The following is a 22,375-nucleotide window of genomic DNA, read 5'->3' as shown; positions in this document are numbered from 1 at the left end:
TATCTAGGTATTCGGGTATGTACGCATATTTTAAGTTCCAAGAGACTATCAGGCATTGGTTATTCAAACGGGAGGAGTACTATTTAAAAATGTCTATTTGCAATTATTTTCTTTTTGCTTTGTATGAAAAAATATCACATCATCTACATTTATTAATTTTCTCCTTGCTTTTCAAATCTGTGCTTCCTTGTCTCCTTTACTTTTTTATTGCATTAGATAAAACTTTTGGTAATTTAGAATTAAAGTGAAGTATTTTCAAGATTTTTTTCTCATTAAATGTGATTTTTAAAGATTTATAGACAGCTTTTAATCAAGATAAGAAGTATCCTGGGCTGGTCGTGATGTCACATCCTATAATCCCAGCCACTCAGGAGGCTGAGCCAGGAGGATGGCAAGTTCAAAGCCAGCCTCGGCAACTTAGCAAGGCACTTAGCAACTCAGTGAAACCTTGTCTGTAAATAAAATACAAAAAAAAAAAAGAAAGGCTGGGGATATGGTTCAATTCCTGGTACCAAAAAAAAAAGAAAAGAAAAAAGAAAAAGAAATATCCTTCTGATTTCCATTTTTGAAGACTCTGAACATAGCTCATAATGTTCCTAAAAATGATATTCTTAAGATACAATGTAGCAATTTATCCATCACAGACAATTTAACAGACCCAAATAATATTATAAATGCAACATTAATTTCATGCTTAGTTTTCAGAGAGAGGCAAGTCAACATGAAGCTTGAGTTTGCTTGAGAATTATTGTTGAATTATTGTGTTAAAGATCGGTTTGAGGAAACAATCCTACACATAAGTGGAGTTGCCACCTTCATATTTATCTTAAAAGAGATGTACTTATTAGAGTGGAAAAATAAACTATTGTATGCAGGTTTCACTTGGGTTTTTACAGAAAGTCTCACTGATGGCTACATGATTACAGCATTTCTGATAGTGGTTTCTTTGCATATTTATAAGATATTTAGATAATGCACTTTCTGAAGGGCATGTCTATGAAAGATTCAGTTGTGTGTGTTGCAAATATTTCCCCAGATTAGAGTGTGTCACTTTCTTTCTTTCTTTATTTTGTAATATTGGGAATTGAATCCAGGGGTGCTCTACTACTGAGATACATCCCTGGTCTTTAAAATATATATTTTTTATATTATTATTTTTACACAGGGTCTAGTTCTGTTGTCAAGGCAGCCTCAAACTTGTGATCCTCCTGCCTCATCTTCCCAAGTAGCTGGAATTAGAGGTGTGCCACTGCACCCAAGTCATTTCACTTTCTTTATAATGCTTATAGCTAACAGTTTATTAAATGTAATAGATGGGAATGTAAATTAGATCAGCCATGGTGGAAAACAGTGTGGAAGTTCCTTAAAAAAATAAAACCATAATATTTCCAACAATCACACTACTGAATTTTTGTACAAAAAATGAAATTGGTGTGTTGAAGAAACAGCTATACTCCCATATTTATTGCAACACTCTTCACGGTATATAGAATTAACCCCAGTATTCACTGATAGATTAAAAGATAAGAAATGTGGCACGTATACAAATGAAATATTATTTGACTGTTAAAATAAGAAAATTCCTGTCATTTGTGATGACGTGGATGTACCTGGAGGACATTATGCTACATGAAAGAGGCCAGGCCCAGAAAAAAGACACTGCATGATCTCCATTTCACATGGAATCTAAAAACATTGAATTTATAGAAGTAGAAAGTAGAATAGTATTTGTCAGAGGCTATGTGAGTTAACTTGATTTTGCTAATTATTTCACAATGTGTGTGTTATGGTTGGGATATGAGGTATCCCCCCAAAGCTCCTGTTAATACAAGAATATCCAAAGGCTAAATAATTGTATGATGAAAGCTGAAACCTGATCAGTCCATCCAAGTTTGGGTAGACTGACTGGTTGTTAACCATAGGCAGGTGGGGCATGGCTGGAGGAGGTGAATCACTGGGGTCATGCCTTGGAAGGGTAGTTCTTCCTGTGGCTCCTCCCCATTTCTGTTACCTGGCTGCTACGGGATGAGAAATTTTTGTCTGCTGGCTCTTCTGCCATGATGTGCTGCTTCGCCTTAGGTCCTTGAACAATGGAGTTGGCCATCTATGGACTGAAACCTGTGAAACCGTAAGCCTCAGAGAAGCTTTCCCTCCTCTAAGTTGTTCTTGTCAGGTAATTTGGTCCTAGTGATGCAAAGGCTGACCAAAACAGAAATGGGAACCGAGAAGTGAGGTCATTGCTATGGCTCATCTGAGCATGTGGTTCAGAATCTTTTGTAAAGGGGTTGCATGAGAAATTTGGATAATTTTAGTGTTGTAGACTGGAGGAGCTTTAGAATTTTGGAAGGACAGCTTAATGGGAAATTCTGGTGGGTTCTCAGAAGACCAGAATTCCAAAAGGAATGTGAACTGTGCTTATGAGGTTTCAGAGGGGAAAGAGGACTCACATTATTGAGAAGGTAGCAGAATACAACAATTACTAATAGGGCATTATGTAAAATTGTGGATGTGTAACCGACGTGATTCTGCAATCTGCATTTGGGGTAAAATTGGGGGTTCATAACCCACTTCAATCTAATGTATGAAGTATGATATGTCAAGAGCTTTGTAATGTTGTGAACAACCAATAAAAAAATTAAAAAAAAAAAAAAGAGAATTGGAATAGAGACTACTCATGTTACATTCTGGCAAAGAACTTGGCTGCATTATGTCCACATCTTGAGACTTTGTGTGAAGCTGAACTTAAAGGTGGTGGACTCATTAGTCTAGTGAAGGAAGGTTCAATGTAGTACAGCATTCAATCAGTGGCATGGATATTGCTGGCCGATTTTAGTCAGGTTTCCTGTGAGAATATGGAGCAGAAAGCAGAGCTAAAGAATTTAAAAAAACTTGTAGTGTGACTAGAAAAGGATGTAAAACTGGAGCCAAGGAAGCTTATTGAAGAGATTATAGCCACTATGCTAAGAACTTTGCACAGACACAATAAAAAAATGGCTTGAAGACATCTTAGAAATTTGTAAACCAAGCCCCCTGCAGGCTCAAGGGATATTCCTTTGAGAAGAGATCCTGGGGATATGCCCAAGGGGCCTAGGAAGTTGTTTCACCACTCTAAGATATGTAGGTACTCACAGGTCAGTGCAGCCCAAATCCCAGGGAGCTCAGCTACAGTGTAAGCTGATAGCCGACCTTGGTGGCATCCACATGGTGCTTCTTCTGCAGGAATGCAGGATACTTGAGGTAAGGATTCCACCAAGATTTCAAAGGCAGGTTTGGGAGGTCAGGAAATTTGTACCACCATCAGAGTCCCTGCAGGCTGCCCCTGTAAGGGCAATGCATGAAACTGTGAAGGACATGCTAATGCTTGAATGGAGACCACAGAAATTAAGAGACGCCATTTACTGTTGGCTGGGAAAGCTGTTAGCTGCAGAAAAAGCCAAGGTAAAAGAGTCCATGTGTGCTGCAACCAGCAAGGTCAAAGGGGTGGGGATTCCCAACCCTTTTGGAATGCGTATCTCTCCAGCATGTGTCCTAGATGCTGTATGCAAAATTATAGGACCTGTTTGCCCAGCCTGGTTTCAGTCTTGTTTTGGCCTCATCCCTTCTTTCTATGTCCCTATTTCTCTTTTGTAGACTGAGAATGTTTATTCGGAGCCACTGTATCTTGGTTATATATAACTTGCTTTTGAATTTTTATAGGGACTCACAACCAAAAGTTTGCCTTGAGTCTTAGAGATGACTTTGGACTTGGACTTTTGGGCAATGCTAAACTGTAAAGACTGGATTTTGCACTGTGAGATAAACATGAGTTTTTTGGGGGGCCAGTGGCAGAATATTATGGTTTGGATATGAGTTGTCCCCCAAAAGTTACTGTAAATATAGGAATATTCAGAGGTAAAATGTTAGGTTATGAGAACTGAAACGTAATCAGTCCATCTTAGTTTGGATGGGCTGACTGGGTGGTAACTGTAGGCAGGTGGGGCATGGGTGGAGGAGGTAAATCACTGGAGGTGTGTCCTGGAATATTTGTCCTGCAGTCCCCCTCCCACTTTCTGTATCCTGACACTGTCCTGAGATGAGCAACTTTCTTTTGCTGGGCCCTTTCCCCATTACGTACTCCCTTACCTTCGGCCCAGAGCATGGAGTTGGCCATCTATGGATTGAAGTTTCCGAAACCATAAGCCTCAAATAAACTTGTCCTCCTCCAAATTGTTCTTGTCAGATATTTGATCACAGTGCTGACTGAAAACAGACTAAAACAGTGCCCATATATCAAAAGATCACATTGTATACGGTCACTGTGTGCAAGTTTTAATTGCCAATTATACTGCAATAAAGAAAAATAAATAAATATATAAACTTAATGGGGTTGAATTTAACATTTTCCTTTGCTATTTTATTCATAGTTTAATAAATTTGTGCATCCCATAATTTTATAAAAATATTACTATATATTAGTCCAACATTTTTATAGTTTTGTATTTCATATTCATGTCATTGATCCATTCGGGTCACTTCTGTGTAAGGTGTGGAGATTCTATATCTCTATTTTCCAAAGTGATTGTCTCAGCACTGTTTATGGAATAGTAATTATTTTCTTCACCGATTTGCAATATTGATCTATAATGAAATAGATTTCTACATGTGCCTGCCCTATTCTTAAGCTCTTTATTTTTAGAAATTATTTTATTTATTTTTTTAAAGAGAGAGAGAGAGAGAGAGAGAGAGAGAGAGAGAGAGAGAATTTTTTAATATTTATTTTTCAGTTTTTGGTGGACACAACATCTTTATTTTATGTTGTGCTGAGGATCGAACCCCTGGCCTCGCACATGCCAGGCGAGTACGTTACTGCTTGAGCCACATCTTCAGCCCTAGAAATTATTTTATTTTTGATTAAAACACATAAGAGTTGTCTGTACTAATGGAATAATTCAATGTGATTTTTCAACACACATATCCAGCATACACTGATCAGACCCAACTTCCCTTTATTTGTCCCTTTTCCCCTTCCCAACCTCTGGTAATCCCTATTCTACTTTCATGTTGACTTTGTTTATTTTTCACATATGAGAAAGAACAATCTGTATTTGTCTATTAGAATCTGGCTTTTTTTCACTTTTGTTTTCCAGTTCCATCCTTTCTGTTGCAAATGACAGAATTTTATTCTTCCTGATGAGCAAATAATATTCCATTACATATCTATATCACATTTTTGTATTCATCCATCTGTTGATGGGTCCTTTGTATTAGATTGATCTATTTTTATATCTACATCAATATAACAGATATTATAATATTTTAATTATATAAGTTTTATAATAAGCCTTAATATTATTTAATGCAATATTTCTCATATTGTCTTTTTTTCAGAGAAAGAATCTTGGCTCTTATTGGATTATCACCATTCTATGTCTGTTTTAGAGACATCATTTTACAATTCATAATACAAAACAACAAAAACATAAAGTCAGAATTTTGACTGAAAGTACATTGAATCTATAGAACATTTTAGTAGATGTGATAACTTTATGATCCTAGTTTTCGCAATATACAAACATTTGTCTCTCTTTGATTTTAAGTATTAATGTAATATTTTTCAATAGAGTGGCATAATTTCATTAATAAAATTTTATATTTTGTTACATTTATTCCTGAGGAATTCATATTTTATTGACTTTTTAATAAAAAACAAAATAAGGATTATTCAGAAAAATATGCAGAAAATCCTAAAGAATACACAGATATGATAATTGTGAAAAGATTTTGAAAAGTTGGTTAATACAAAACCAGTAATGAAAGATTATATCACATAATTAATAACATAGCAGTTATATTTATGAAATTATTTATTGAATGTTGACATAATTTTAGGTTGTATGTTTTGACCTGTCATTAAGGACATTTTCCGTATTTGCAGTTTGGTTATTACATTTTAGATAATTTTATAATAAACTTTATTATATATGTATCTTGTGCACACATACATTATTTCTGTTGAACAAACATATACTCAGAAGCAGAATTTCTGGAACATGGGCTATGTTTATTTTCACTCTAGTAGAGATGCTAGCGTGCTTTAGAAATCATCCTCCTTATTACATTTCACCCAGTGGAAATGAAACAAGAAAGCATTTATTTACTTGCTACATTTTATTTCTTGTATCTGATTGGTCCAAGTTTAATTTAAAGGCATTTACCGCAAGCTTTTGTACTCAGGTCCTATGTGCAGCTACTGGGGAATCTAGATTCTACCTCTGTGATATGGCATTTCCTTTGAATGCAGCAGCAGTAGGTGGATCCAGAAGTTCCAAGGATCCAGAAAGGCCAGACCTTGACTACAACATTGGAATTAATGAATGTCTTACTGAAGCTGCCCTTTTCCATATGAGAAGAAAAACAATAGTTTGCATAGGAAATCAAGCCACTCTGGAGTAAGCGGCCAGGATTCTTCACTGAGCCAGTGGCTTAGGTGATGGGCAGATGGGGCCATGAGTGTGGGGTGTGCATAATCAGGACTCTGCAAACCTTTTATGCCCTCATCCACAGCTGCCCTTCAGAGCAGTAATGTGATGCAGGCACTGAGCCATGTAAAGAAAGGGAAGGAGGATCATCACAGGGGTCTGATATCTGTGGTTTGACTAAGTCATTGGTTGACATGAAAGGGAATCCTCTCGGGGCTGGGGATGTGGCTCAAGTGGTAGCGCGCTCACCTAGCATGCGTGAGGCCCGGGTTCGATCCTCAGCACCACATACCAACAAAGATGTTGTGTCCGCCGAGAACTAAAAAATAAATATTAAAAAATTCTCTCACTCTCTCTCCTCTCTCACTCTCTCTTTAAAAAAAAAAAAAAAGAAAGAAAGGGAATCCTCTCAAAACACAGGATTTCAAAATTGTTGCTTTTTATTTGTTTCTATATTGGCATGGTTCTTGTCGTCTGATCCCTCAGTGACTATTTCATTTTTCCAGGTATGATGGCGCCTGCAACTTCCTCTTTTTCTGGGTACTTCATGGCCATTCTTCTCTTACAGATGGAAATACTCACCTCAGGTAGGGAAATCTATTTATTTTTCAAGATTTCATCTCATCTATGAAGAAAAGATAATGGTAATAAATGATACTGAAGGAATTAATTGAGCTTTCTTGCTGCTAATCTGCAGATTTTACCCATCAGTTATAATTTTTTTTAAGTTGTCAATGGACCTTTATATTTATTTATTTGTATGTGGTGCTGAGAATCAAATCCAGTGCTTCACACAGGCTAGGCAAGTGCTCTACCACTGAGCCACAACCCCAGCCCCAATCAGTTAAAATTTTGAGGATGGAAATGAGTGTGAATAATAAATGTTATTTCAATTGCTGTGTCTTTCTCAGCCGTGATTATATGCCACAAATGATAATCCCAGGAGAAAAGACAGATAAATGTCTAACATCTCCCAATGGGGAGCTCAAATTCACATTGGTAAATTACAATGAATTTACCTCTTTTATCTGAGGACCCACCACAATCATTTATATGACCATATGAATTATAAGTTGATTGGATCTCCCAGAAAAAGGGTGATTATTATTTGTAATTTCATAGTAAGTTATCCCCGAAATTAATGATTTAAACCCACAGTTTTGTGGGTCAGGAATCTTGTCACTGCCCAGCTGGGTAATTTTTCTGCTGCATGTGATATAAAGTGAGGTCACTTTCTGTATTCAACTGGTGGGAAGGGTGATCTGAAGGACCCAAGGTGGCTTTTCTCACATGTCTGGCATTTTGGTGGAGTAGGTTGGAAGGCTGGGTTCACCTGAAATGTTCAACTAACAAATCTACATGTGGCCTTTACGCCATAGTAACCTCAGGACTGTCAGACTTTGTATCTAGCTGATCTGGGTTTTCAGAAAATTTTTTACAAAAGGAAAGACTGAGAGCTGCTCATATTTTGAGATGGGATCAGAAACTACTGCAGTCTCTATTCTACTATATTCTATGAGGTACATAAATTACAGAACACACAGCTCCAAGAGGAAGGAACAGGGGCACTTTGTCTTCAAGGAAGGAGCAGCAAAATTTGTGGCCCCTTTCAATCCAAAACTGATACAGGAAAAAGTAGTCAGTGTATTTTAAAAGTTAAAGTTGCTAAGTTATACTCTATGTATATATGATATATCAAAATACATTCTACTGTCATGTTTAACTAAAAAAGAACGAATCAAAAAAAAAATTAAATAAATAAAGGTTGCTGTTCAACAGCTGAGGTCCACATCCCACTTCCTGCCAATGGGAGTGTCTTTTATTCATTTAAAAAAAATTTATAAAATGCCTAATATGTTTAGGTAATGTTTTATGCACCAAGAAAATACAAAGAAATAAAATGGAGTGTTATATGTCATGACTGATGGATTAATGGACTATGAGAAAAAAATAAGAAAAGGAATTAAAAGGAGAACATCACAAAGTGACATGTTCTATAAAGACGGGCAGTGGGCTGGGATGTGACTCAGTGGTAGAGTGCTTACCCATGTATTTACAAGGCCCTGGGGTCAGTCCCCACTGTTGAAAAAGAAAATGTGTCTGTCATTGAGTGGGTGGTCATGAGACCTTCCTCTAAGGAGCTAACGCTGAAACCAGGACCTGAGAGATGAGAAGGAGGCAACTATGGGAGAGCCCAAGGGAAGACCAGGGCGGTCAGAGTGGAGATGCAGAAGTGAAGGGGATGAGGTGGTGCATTCTGTTGCGGCTTTCAGACTAAATGCTTGGCGTTCCACTTCCTCCACAGAGCAGTTCACTGTGCGCAGCTCCACGAGCCACAGGGTGGTCACGGTGGGCGCACAGACAGAGTTCAGCTGCCAGCTGTGGCCACCCCAAAATGCACGGCACATGGAGGTGGGCTGGTTTCGCAATCAGTCCTCTCCGCTGGTTTACCTGCCCGCGAATGAGGAAGAGCGCTCTGGAGAAAGCACGCAGAACTCTGCGAATCCCATGTTATTCCTGAAAGACGCCCTAGAAAAGGGCAAAATATCCCTTAGAATCTACAATATCAGCATTTTTGATGGAGGGCTGTACCACTGTTTCTTTAGGGATGGTGACACCTATGAAGAGGCCACTGTGGATTTGAGGGTGGCGGGTAAGACTAGAGAAACCTCATCTCCAGGTTTCCTTGCTAATGCCATTCTGGGTCCACAACTCCAAATTCATGCATGGGAGATCATGAGAAAATGATCTTGGGGCATTAAAAAATATTTATGACAATAATATAGCCAAATAGTAGAATTTATAGAAAAGTTATGGTGAATAATAGAATAACTGAGATACCATCAATTATATTATACATATATTACATTATATTTTTATATTATATTTTCCTTCTGATCAAGTTAAAGTCACTGTTGTATTCTTCAATAGTGCCATTCACTTTCTTCCTTTTCAAGAATAACCATTAAACTCACATTATGTATCTTTTCATCTGGTTTATGTATAGGCATCAATAAAAATAGATATTTTTTGTGTTTAAAAATCTTACACAACAGTGTCATTATAAATATTCTAACTAATCTAATTGTACTTAGTGTGTTATTATTGATATCAGTCCAGGTTTATCCAAGTAGATGCAGCTTACTCTTTATCTGCAGTATTGTATTTCCCAGGTAAGTATATAACCATTGACTTCTGTATTCCAACATTTGTGGACATATGCATACAGAGAAGTTTCTTTCCTATGCTATGCTGTTATGTTGGGTGTGAGAGTTCCTTTAGAATGTAGAACTAGGAGTTAAGTTGCTAGGTTTTTGTGCATAATTATCTTCAAATTAGTTTCACAAATTGCTCACTGAAATAATTAGGTCCATTTGTACTGGACTCAAGTCATGAAAGCACTATATCATTATGGATACTTGTATTATGCTTTTAATTTTGCAAGTTTGATTTTTAGCTTTGACTTTTCTCATTAGAAAACTTTTGCTTGTTTCTTTCTTATTTGCTGGAGACTAGATTTTGTCTGTTTCTTGTTTATTATCTTGATCAATGCTACTATTGAGTTTTGATTTTTTTCTTGATTTATGGGAAATAATTTTAATCCAGATATCAAATTTCTGTTTTTTACATGATGCAATAATTTTTAGTCTATTGATATGTTTTACAAACATTTTTTATGGTGAAAGATATAATCTGATAAAATCAAATTTACAGTTTATCAATGATGGTTTGTAATTTGTGTCCTGGAGCCAGCCAGACATGGGAGCTTTAGTTAATTTATGGCTTCCAATTCGTGGTAATGTCAGTCCCAGTTCTGTTCCTTCTGAACATTCCAGTGGCGGTGAAGTGATATGTCTCCAAGGTTTTCTTTGTATTTGCTGGTGCCTCGGGATGGTGAGCGTATCTGAAGGTACTTGTCGTTCATCTGGATAGCTTTTAAAATCAAATGCCTCATATAATCTTTTGTCTACTGTAAAAATTTTGTCTGTCTTATTGATTAATGACATGTTTCATATATTTTGGACACAATTACTTTCTCAGATGTATGAGAAATGTCATCTTCTAATGGTTGCTTTCTTTTTAACTGCTTGTATATTGTCTTTGGATGAACAGAAATTTAATAAATTTTGTAAAGTCTAATTTACCAGTCTTTTTTTTCCTATTGTTCATATGGTTTGTGTCCTGCTAGCTTAGATTTGGGTTGGAGTATCATCCTTTCCCTACTTGTGGCTACCTTCATGAAACTTATGGCAAACCTAAGAAGGCCCATTGACTTCTCAATTCTTGAGTCCACACTGCTAATTGTAGTATCACTTCTCTCTCTTCTCCCCAGCTATAGGCACAGACATACAGATTAGTGTTCAGGTTTCTGACACAGAGGGGCTGCTGGTGGAATGTGACTCAGGAGGGTGGTTCCCACAAGCTGAGATGACGTGGAGAGACAGCAGTGGAAATACAATTCCACACTCATCAAAATATTACTCTCCGGATGGAACTGGATTATTACACCTGAAGATGAGTGTTCTTCTCAAAAACAGCACCCATGGTCCCGTCACTTGCTGCTTTTACAACCCAGCCACTGGCCAGAAGAAAAGAGCAGGTATTGTCATATCAGGTGAGTGCTTGTGGTGGGGTTTTATAAAGGAAGAGAGCTGTTTTAACCAACGTGTCAAAATAAGAAGGAAATTGAGTGAAATAATAAATGTTAAATTGCTTGATAAACTATGAGCTTCTGCAGACCTGTACTATTTAAATCAAATTAAATTGCTAGGAACAAGGAAAATACCAGACACTGAAGGGAATACTAATAAAAGTCCAAGGTATTGACGTGATTAGAGAAAGAGCTCTTATTTTTTGTGGCATGTTAAGGATTGAACAGTTCTATGACCATTGATATTTCTAATTTGGAAAAAAAATAACATGTGTGGTATTTTGAGCTTGAAATCAAACATTGTGAGTGAAATGGTTTTATAAAATATAAATCAGTATGCTTAAGTAAGACTAAGTTAAAAAGTATACATGGCACAAGTTGACTTCATTGCTACCTTATGAATAAGCAGGCGTGTAGAGAAGTCAGTTACTATAGATCCATTAAGCAAGTGACAAACCCAGGATTAGATCCCAGATTCTCACCCATGATTCAGGCTTTTTTTCTGGGAAGCGATGGGTGAGATGAGTCAGGTTAGAAACAAGCATCATAAAATTGTGCCCTTTGTGCTTCAGTGACTAGGTGCAGTAGCTAGGGGACCCAAAGTGGATGGAAAGGATAAGATGTAGAAGGAAGGAAAGGGCCCAGCAGCTCAATTGCTATACAAGAGGACTCGTCCCCACCAGTTCAGACAATGGACTGTCAGCTCACAGTGAATGTGGCTCTACTCCTTGAAGCAATTCCCAAACTCATTATTGCTGAACCATCCTGGGGCTTCAGTCCTCATTTGTGTGGTTAAATCGGCTTTCATTGTTATAACCTCATTCTAATTCTTGGGAGTGAGAAAACAGTACACAAATTTCTTTTTATATCTAGAGGTTGCATATATCACCCTATTTCTCTTCTAATGACCCAAATTAATTTCTATGGCCAACTTTCAGGTAGGCTGTTGTATATAGTCTTTCACTTAGTGACCATATGCCTAATAAATATTTCAGAGTATGGGTCATGAACCCCTTAAAAAACCTAGAAAACCTGTTTATTAAGCACAGATAGGTTTATAAAAAATAATGCTATAAGGGAAGATATTATCTGGGCAGAGTTTTATTCATGGATATAAATGAATAATACAAATGGGGATATTAGGAGAGGGGATTTATAGAATTTTAGAGTTCCTTCTAGATAGTTTAAAGATAGGTCTTGCAAGGTGGGAAAGTGTTAAGAGTATAATAGCTTTGGACTGGTGAGCACAGATAAAAGTCCTAAAGTGTCTTGATGAGCCAGTTGTTAATCTTGTTGAGGAGGCTACTCGGGTTGATTCACAATGTTACCTCCCAGGAACAAGTGTTTCCTGGAGCCAGTAGCCAAGTTATAATTGCTCATTTTCAATTGTTTAACATAAGGTTAGGAAAGTAGGACTAATACCCAAACAGCTTACAACAAGAACAAGAAATTATTAGGTCTCAGTATTGCTTGACTCAGATACAAGGATTGTTTTAGTTTCATTTCTTAAGGGATACTATTACCAAAAAGGAAAATGGGGACTGTTCCTTGAGAAAGACCCCATCAATGTCTACTAGCTCTATTGTTAGAATGCCACAAAGAGAAGGTAACTGTTAACTAGATCCAGTTTATAAAGGCTCAGTATCAGGGAATTATGAAATTATCCTTTTCCCCGCTCAGTCAAGGAGGAACAATGAAGAAGATGATGAAACAAATCTTCTAAGCCCTTTATCCTGTTCATTAAAACCCCGCTATAGATGGAGTTTCGTGAGGGATAATTTGTGATCCAAAATGTTCTCCTTAATTAACTCATGATTTCAATATTCTGCTCTCCTTCACTGGGACTTTAACTTTTGTTTTCCTTTCCTATTTCTATTCGGAGTCAAATAAGCATCTGAAACTGGACAAGAACAATCAATGTTGCTGAAGCTAAAATGTGAAGGTAGAGTCTGAACTCCATGATGATTGATTTTTCAAAATTTGAATCAAAGCCTTTCATAAAATGAAAAAGCAAGTTCAGTCATGGTGATAGATAAGTTAAGGGAGACTCTTTTTTTTTTTTTAATTCATTCTTTAGTTGTACACAGTACCTTTATTTTATTTATTTTTATGTGGTACTGAGGATTGAACCCAGGGCCTCACATGTACTCTATCACTGAGCCACAGCCCCGGCCCTTAGAGGAGACTCTTGACAATGAAGCTCTGTTTTACTTGTTTTTTTCCCCCCGTTTGTTTCTAGAATCCATGTAATCCTCAAGTTCCTATAGTTTGGTGCTATTTTATTAAGTTATTCTGGTATGCCTCAAATTATTTATTAATTTAAATATACTGCAATAGTTATTTTGAGTTTTGTATCTGAAAACATCTACCATACAGAGGTATTAATTGTATGATTCTGTGGTTGGTTGGTTGGTTCATTTGCTTTCAATCTTACCTTCTTCATTCCTTGGGAAAATGTCTTTTTTAATAACATTTTATATGTAAGTCTCTTTAAATTCCTCTAGTAATTTGTATATAAGAATGAGCCAAATGCTAACTCTTTGCTCTCCCTATTTTCTGGACTTTGAGGAATTTGAGTAGTTACTTGCAATGTCACCACTAAGCAATTCACTCTTACTGATTTTTTTCCAATGTTTTTTTTTTTTTTTTTAATTTCAACATTTATTTTTCAGTGGACACAACATCTTTGTTTGTATGTGGTGCTGAGGATCGAACCCGGGCCGCACGCATGCCAGGCGAGCGTGCTACTGCTTGAGCCACATCCCCAGCCCTTTTTCCAATGTTTTGAGTACAATATTAGGCATCCTCATCTTGGGAGAATTTTTCTATCATATTGGTCCTACAGGAAGTACCTATAAGGAATTTAATATGGAATGTCAGAAGACTTTCTCAATTTTGATTCTTTATTATTTTAGAACTCTTATATTTTTATGAAGCTTCTTTGAGTTTTACCAGTGACACTTCTGATCCAGTTCTATAGGCAATGGCTTCCTCAGATCCCAGAATCCTGTTCTACAATTTCCTGCATCTCAAAGATTACCCACTAGAATATAAGAACCAAAACAGTAAGTTATTCCTCTATCCAATCCTGTTTCATCTTTGGCCCAATAACTGCCAAGTCCTGTTCTTTCCCCAGGTCCAGCTTCATTGGCCAGTAGCCCTCACCTAAACCCAGAGTACATAATATCGAGGGTAACAGGGATCTTACGTGCAGGTGGATCCTGCTTCCATGTACAATGGGGTCTTATGATCCTGCTGTTTTACTTACCAGGTACTTCTGCTCTCTCTTTCAGATATCCTGTTGGAATCAAAGTATATGTTTTGGTCAGCTAAAATTGCTCTGATATATGTGATCATTATGATCCCTGTGTTGGCTCTTCAGTGTTGCAGAAAAAGAGGTATTTAATTTAGGAAGGATTAGAGCATTAAAGAGCTCTCATCTCTTCTTTACTTGATACCAAAGTGTTTGGAGGTGGTGATACAAAACTGTGTGAATCTGCATCTTACTGCATGCCACTACTGTGTTTGCCAAAGGGGGCCTCCTTGTCTTGAGCCAGGTCTCAGACTAAGCTGCTGCCCTCCCTCCTCACATTGCTCTTCAGGGTCAAGACACTGCCACTGCTATGGCAGCTGTGACCACCAAGATCTCCTGGTCCCTTCAGAGGTCATTGCTGATTTCCTCCCACTTTCTGGACCATTTCCTGGAATATGAAAAATAATAATAGATCTGTTCTCTTCCTTAGGCACCCGTATATTTTTAGACTTTTGCTCAAAGAAAAAGAAAAATGTAAGAACCAATTAACCCAATTTTTGGTCCTTCTGTGTCTCTTTTCCATTCCTCTTTTGTTCTTCTTGTGAAATTAACCTCAATATACACTCTTTTTCCCCCCTCATTAGGGGCTATAAAATGCCACCTTAATTTCAGGGAGCTGAGAGAAAGCATGAGATACAATTGGGAATGGTCTCAAATAGTACTGGACATTAGATCTTTAGACAATGCAAGGTGAGTAACAGAAGTGACAGGTGTTAACATGCAAATGCCATCACCTGTCACTGAGAGAAAGGTGTTCTAGGCTATTCTGGATGGAGGATGTGATGGACAGGAAACCTCAGAGAGGTGATTCAGTCTGCAGTGAGGTATGCACAAGTCAAAGGATAAGGTGCATTTTGAGAGTTACTGAGTGAGACTTACCTTGATTCAGGAAATGGGGCTAACAAAAGAATAGAGAGTGCATCTTGGCTGGTCCTCTATCCAATTCATAAAGACCTCCACAAATTTAAATAAGTATTTATCATGTGCCAGAAGATGTAATCAACAATTTATCATAAATATCTTAACTGATTTATTAAGATAAGTTTATCCCTATAAAAGCAGGTCCCATTTATTATCATCTTTCAGATGAAGACATTAAATAATAATCAGAGTTATTAGGAAAATTGTTCAAACTGAAGCAACCTATAAATGTGGATTGAAACCTAGATGTGTCAAAGGTCAATACTTTGCTCTGCCAAGTAGGGTAGCACATGCCTCTAAATCCAAGGGCTGGAGAGGCTGAGGTAGGAGGATCACAAGTTCAAAGCCGGCCTCAGCAAATTAGCCAGGTGAGACCCTGTCTTAAAAATAAAAACTTTAAAAAAAAAATGACCTGGGGATGTGGCTCAGAGTAAAAGTGCCCGGGCTTCAATTCCTTGTACCAAAACAAACACTTTGCTTTTGTAATGGCAAAAGGATGCTTTTCTCATCAGAAGATATGCGGTAGCAAGACCTACTTTGCATACTTACCGTGATGGAGAAGTCACTAACTCATTAAGTACTAGGCACATCTAATCTCAGTGCCTAGTTTCTAAGATATATTAACAATAAAGCAAAGAGGGAAAAGATAAAAGTCTTTGCCCTCCTAGAGCTTACTTGTAGAATAATGTGAGAAATGTTCTTTCTTTTGGAACTTCCTGGCAGTGATTGCTGGTATCTGTGATAAACAAAATAAACAAACCAAAAAAGAAAACTCTGAAGAAACTGACATCTCCTAGAAAAAAAAAATCACATAGAAAACTATGAACTAAGTTAAAACAAACAAATAAACAAAAAACCCATAGTGTTTTCTAGGTTTTTTTTTTTCATTTCAAGTATTCATTGTTCCTTGCAATATCTCAGAATAACTGATCAATCTTGCCATTTTACTTTAGGTTCAGTAAATGAATAGTTTTTTAAAAACATCTAGCTTTATGTAGTAAAAATAAGGAGAGTTGTCCAACCTTGAAATGATCTTTCTCATACTGTAGTATGAATATAGGTATTCAAGTAAAGATTGAATGGCTAAATACCAAGGGTGCTGTAGAGAAGATTCTGGCACTACACCTTGCCATTGAGTTCCAAGGCTCTTTTCTCCTCTTTTAGCTAACTCCAGGTTTCCCAAAATTGCCTTCGAAAAACGTTAGTTCCTTAAGCATTCAGACATGTTACGGTGAACCAGAGTCCCACACTCTCTAGGTCTTATTTCCAGGTTGATCACATGCTGTACTGTGTAGAACGGTAGGAAGAGACTCTTCTTCCTTACCCTGCTCTATCCTCAGCCCAGCTGACCGTCAGTCTTGGCCTCACCCCTAGTGCTGGGATATATCCTCACATATAGTCCTGCCTATCAGACCTGAGCCCTGACATAGGTTTAGTAGACCTCAATGAATAAAGCATCAGGACATTTAAGTTTCTTGAATCCTGCACATTTGTGTCTATTTCAGTGCCTTCCCGACGTCCTAGTTACCTAATTCTCCATCTCCTCCACTCTTTTTCAGTTCTACAGAATAGAAGAACTTGCTTTCAAGTTGTGCTTCAGGGTCTTCCTTTAGTGTTACACGTGGCCTTCTTACCTCTCTACTTCAGGTTCAGGAGCAGAGGTAAGTGGGACTGGAAAAATGAGATTTTTTTTAGTTGATGTCCTTCCTGTCTGATACCTTTTTACATGCACGTTTTAGATAAAGTTGAGTGGCCTTTGTAGCAGTAATAGGATAAGGAGTCAGGATTTAGATGATGTCTTGAGGTTTCAGGTGCTGCCCACTCAGCTGTGTAAGGACCAGAGTTTTTAAGCTTCTCTCCTGGATGTTTGTGTTTCCATTACTACTCAAATAGTAGCACACAAACATCAAAGGAAAGATGTATTTTGTCAGGTCTAGAAGCCATCTAATTCAGAGCCATTTACAAGACAATTATTAGTGTCACCTATGCATTGGCACCTGGCCAGTAATTTATGACTGTTTTTGGTTTAGATAGAGGTCTCCTTTGAAATATTAATTTAAAAATCCAAATGAAGAATATAACTTGATTTCTGATTCAGTTTCAAGACTACTGAAAGCTATCATTTGGTCTTCTTGACTATGTATTCAGAGGCTATTTAGAAGTTTATGTTAGTAACTAAGAATTTAACAATACCCTTAACTTGTTTGCCTTTACTGAGAAGTGTTTACATGGGACAATGACTATTAAAGTAAATGAAAGGAGCTGTTATTATTTGCAAAAGCTTTGCCTTCATCCTTTAGACAAAACTGGACCAGATGTTAAACAGATTGCTTTTTCAAATCTAACATATATTTTTTGAGTTGCCTATAACAAACCTTATTCTATCTATTTTCACTGTAAATCATAAACCCAAACTTCAAATCTTAATAAGCCCAAAATACAGGTCCACCAGGATTGACTAAAAAATAGCAAGGATGAATAAAAATGTATAAGATATAATTCTATTTCTAACACTATGGAGAACTCCAAATCATTTTTTTCTAACCACATGTGCTATAATATCTACATATGTATGTAGGTGTGTACATTTCTATCTATCCATTTAATTTATAATCTTATATATCTGTCCAAGTATCATTTTCAAATTGTTTTGACCATTAAGAAAATATTTTGAGTAATGGAAAAAAAGAGATATAGGTTTAGTCAGCTTGTTTGCTGCTGTGACCAAAAGACCTGACAATAACATTTAGAGGAGGAAAATTTTATTTGGGGGCTCACAGTTATAGAGGTTCAGTCTATAGATGGCTGACTCCATTTCTTGGGGCATAAGGTAGTGCAGGACATCATGTCAGAAAGGTATGGTAGAGGAAAGAGGCTTAGGACATGGCACCCTGAAGGTGGGGGAGAGTAAAGGAAAGGTGGGGGGCTCCCTTTATCACAAAGGTGCACCAAAGACACAATCCCCAGGGACCCACCTTCTTCAGTCGCATCCTACCTGCCTATAGTTACCACCCAGCTAATCCCTATCAGGGGATTAATGCACTTATTAGGGTAAGACTCATGACCCAATCATTTCACTTCTAAACTTCCTTGCATCTTGTCACACATGAACTTTTGAGGGATACTTCATATCTAAGCCATAACATTCCACTCCCCAAAAGCTCATGCTAATCTCCCAATGCCAAATACATTTAGTCCATTTTCAAGAATACCCATAGTCTTGGGGCTGGGGATGTGGCTCAAGTGGTAGTGCACTCGCCTGGCATGCATGGGACGCTGGGTTCGATCCTCAGCACCATATAAAAATAAAATAAAGATGTTATGTCCACTGAAAAACAAAAAATGAATATTAAAAAAATTCTCTCTCTCTCTAAAAAAAAAAAAAAAAAAAAAAAAAAAAAAAAAAAAGAATACCCATGGTCTTAACAGTTTTAGCATTGCCCAGAAGTCCAAGTCCAATATCTCTTCTGAGGCTCAAGGCAAACTCTTATCTGTGAGCCTCTGTAAAAATCAAAACCGAGTTATTACATATTCAATATCTAAAGGTACAGAGTAAACATTTTCATTCCACAAGGGAGAAATGGCATAGAAAGAAAGGATGGGACCAAAGCAAGACTGAAATTCAGTTATAGGCCCTGTAACTCTACAGCCAGCATCTGGAGCACATGGTACTGTGACGTTTTCTCCAAAGGGCTTGGGTAGCTTCACCCTTATGGCTTTGCTATTTGCAGCTTACATGGCCTCTCTCTTGGCCTATCTCTGTTCAATTCCTGCAGTTTCCTTGGCAGACAGTCCACGGTAGTCGCATTTCTCAGTCTTGGGGGTCTCCTCTGCAGCTTCAGCTTCCTTCTTACATCTTCACACATCTCCTTCTTAAGGGCTTCCCATAAGGACTCCAACCCTGGGGCACTTTGCCTGGCTCCCCAGACCTTCCTTTGGTGAAAGCCTCTATACCCCCAACCCCAGCATCCTGCATTTCTGTAGAATCAGCACTGCAGGGTTACTGCCAAGGTCTGCTACCATCTTAAACTGAAACCAAGCCTCCAGGGACACTGGCTGCAGCAGCTTCTGAGTGTCCGGGCAGCTGAGCGTGGTCAAACAACTTCCTAGGTCCCCCTGTGCAAGCAGGGTGCCCCACTGGTCTCTTCTCAAAGAATTTTTACTTTTACAACCTTCTGAGATGGGCACAGTCTTGTCAATTCCTGAGATACCCTTAAGACATCTTTCCTACTATTTCTGGAAATGTATGTAGAGTTTCTTTAGTGACAGTAGTGTTTTTAACCACAACGTCTTCATTAGCTCTAGTTTTGCTGACAGATTTCTGGCCAAACTGCAAGTGTAAACATTTTTTCTGCTTTCTATTCCTGATTACTACAATAAACTTGGCTAAAAGCCACACCAGCAATATCTCGCAGAAAGTCTCAGGACACAGGCAAAATGTAGACAACTTCTCATCCCGAGCAAAACATGATGGCCTCATGTCTATATTCCAATAGAGTCCTCCTTTTCCTCTGAAGCTTCTTGAACCTAGTCTTCACTGTGCATGGTCCTATCAGCATTTTGGTCTTCTGAGCTCCACCAGACTCACACATTAAACTCTGCTTACAACAATCTAAAACTTTCTCAGCTTGCACCGATGCACTTTTGGAAATTCCTCCCACAAATTCTGAAAACCTCCCAAATCTTCTGAACCACATGGTCAGGTTAGTCACAGCAATGACCCCACTTCTTGGAACCAATTTCTGTTTTAGTTATTGTTTCACTATTTTGGCTTCCACTGTTCCTGTTCTATTGAGAAGTCTGATTTCAGTGTACTTGCCACTTTTGAATTTAGCCTCTATTGCTCTGGAGATTCAAAAGACTTTTTTTGTGACTTGTGAATTTGTGTGTGTGTGTGTGTGTGTGTGTGTGTGTGTGTGTGTATACTTGCATGCCTCATTGTGGGATTATTTTTATTTTTCATAGTAACTATCTGTTTGGTTCCCTGATTTTCTGCATTAGTATCTTGTATAAGGGCTCAAAAATTCTTAGCCATCATTGTTTTAGATATTTCCTTTGCTTTATTTATCTAATTTTTCTTCTTTAACAACTTTTATATGACCATTGATTGGAACTTTCTATTCTATCTCATATATCTCATATATTTTCTTCTTTATTTTCTACTTTTTCTTTCCATATTCATGTTGTTCAACATATTGTCAAGTTTACTAACTCACTCCAAAATTGACTAATTTGTTGTAGAACTAAGACTTTGAATTCTTAATTTCAAAAATTATGTTTCAATACATAATTTATTAATGTATTTGTCCATTACTTAAATAGATCGACTTTGTTCTACTCCAATATTATGTTGCATATTACAACTTTCTCTTTCATTCAAATTGCAGTTGCAAAAAATGTTTATTTATCCAACTGCTCAGAGTCCCAATGTATTATATCTGTAAAATTTCCAGAACTTTTATCTTTACAAATCCTAAATGAGGACATAAAATAAATAAGAGTATGTTCTTGGTTAGCTATGGATGAATGAATAGAAATGACGTCTCACAATTTGCATTATAGCTCAGGTCAAATTACACATATCATCTGACTTAAACTATCTACTCTTGTCTCATCATGTCATAAAGCCTAGAGTAACTGTTCTGAATTTGATCTCTTCCTCTTATTAAGTAGGCTCCAACATATCTGGTTTCTTAATTTGTGCATGTTTTCCAGTCCCTATTTTCTTTCTTTTAAGAATGTACTGTTTAATTTTTTTTATTTTTTTTTCAGGACTTATTTCAGATGACCTGTACTCATTGTATTGTGGATGGATACGGGATCTATGCATAATGTTGACTGTGTTGATGGTGTTTTTCTCTGTGCTTATTCTCACTCTACTTAACATATCAACAGTAAGTGAGGCAGTGAGGGTGGGAACTCCACAAATGTATCTCCCATACCTCTACCTAAATCCCCTGGGTCATTAGACTTCATTCAATGAAACTTCTGTTATAGGGTCAAGTAGAATATAGAAAAAAATGGTGGCTTGGGTTATCCACGTTTCTCTCTACTTTCATAAGCAGACTGGGACCATTGTACAATTTCCCTGTGTTTTCTTAAGTGTTGTAGGATCCACTAAATCGCAAAGCCCTTCTTGTGAAAGAACACATAAATATGAGACTATAAATTTTGCTACCCACATTTAAGATTAATTAACACCAGAGAAAGACAGAAAGACCCCAGCCCAGCTATATCCTGCTGGTTCAATGTTGAATGCTGCAGATCCACAGGGAAGGCTCATATTGACACCTCCATTGAACTCTTCCTTCAGCTAACCTTAAGACATGGTCAGGTAGGCATGTGTACAGGGAGTGGAGGCATACTTCTGAAATCATGAGCAATTCTCACGTGAGAGTCACATGTCAAACAAACAAACAAACAAAAAAATAGGTGCTGTGGCATAAGAGCCAGGCAAGTCTGCCTCATTAACATAGGTGTGTTTCATACCTGTCTTGCCATGGATTCACACTAATCAATTACCAAATCAATATGTTTTTTACTTGTGTAGGACTAAAAAAAAAAAAAAAAAAAAAAAGAGTCCCTTTAAGGATGTGAGGATTATATAATGAGAAAGAGTGAAAAACCACATCTAAATTTCTTGCTATCTGCCCTTCAAAGCCTGGAGAAGTTGGGGAAGTCATACCCAAAACTTCATAAAGCAAATCTCAATTACTGGAAATGTCCTCATTGTACTAGAAGTTTTATATTTAATTCTAGAGACCTTTCCCCCACCATGAGTCTTTTTTAAAAAAATATTTATTTTTTAAGTTTTAGGTGGACACAATATCTTTATTTTACATTTATGTGGTGCTGAGGATCAAACCCAGGGCCTCACACATGCTAGGCGAGCGCTCTACCACTGAACCATAACCTCAGCCCCAACATGCGTCTTATATAAAAAAATTTTAGTCTCTTTTATAAGCATTTCCTCCAATCCTGGATATTGGAAGTATAAAAAGATAGAGATAGTTGGACATCTTGTAGAATCTG

The 22,375-nt window shown here is 37.4% G+C and overlaps 1 protein-coding gene across 1 annotated transcript in view; it reads left to right on the top strand.

Moving 5' to 3' along the window:
* Positions 1-6,966: 6,966 nt before the first annotated feature.
* Positions 6,967-22,375, top strand: part of LOC308655548 (putative selection and upkeep of intraepithelial T-cells protein 1 homolog) — a gene marked incomplete at both ends in the record, with an annotated part of 16,763 nt that continues 1,354 nt past the window's right edge. Inside the window, 6 exons of the mRNA XM_081305619.1 lie at positions 6,967-7,045; positions 8,764-9,111; positions 10,792-11,073; positions 14,403-14,507; positions 16,903-17,004; positions 21,116-21,237. Coding sequence (XP_081161745.1) covers positions 6,967-7,045; positions 8,764-9,111; positions 10,792-11,073; positions 14,403-14,507; positions 16,903-17,004; positions 21,116-21,237 — 1,038 coding nt within the window. The remainder of the gene's footprint in view (positions 7,046-8,763; positions 9,112-10,791; positions 11,074-14,402; positions 14,508-16,902; positions 17,005-21,115; positions 21,238-22,375) is intronic.

The sequence above is a fragment of the Spermophilus citellus genome (genome assembly GCF_964194105.1).
Source record: "Spermophilus citellus genome assembly, chromosome: 9".
Lineage (NCBI taxonomy): Eukaryota > Metazoa > Chordata > Mammalia > Rodentia > Sciuridae > Spermophilus > Spermophilus citellus.
This window is presented reverse-complemented; position numbering and strand designations above follow the sequence as displayed.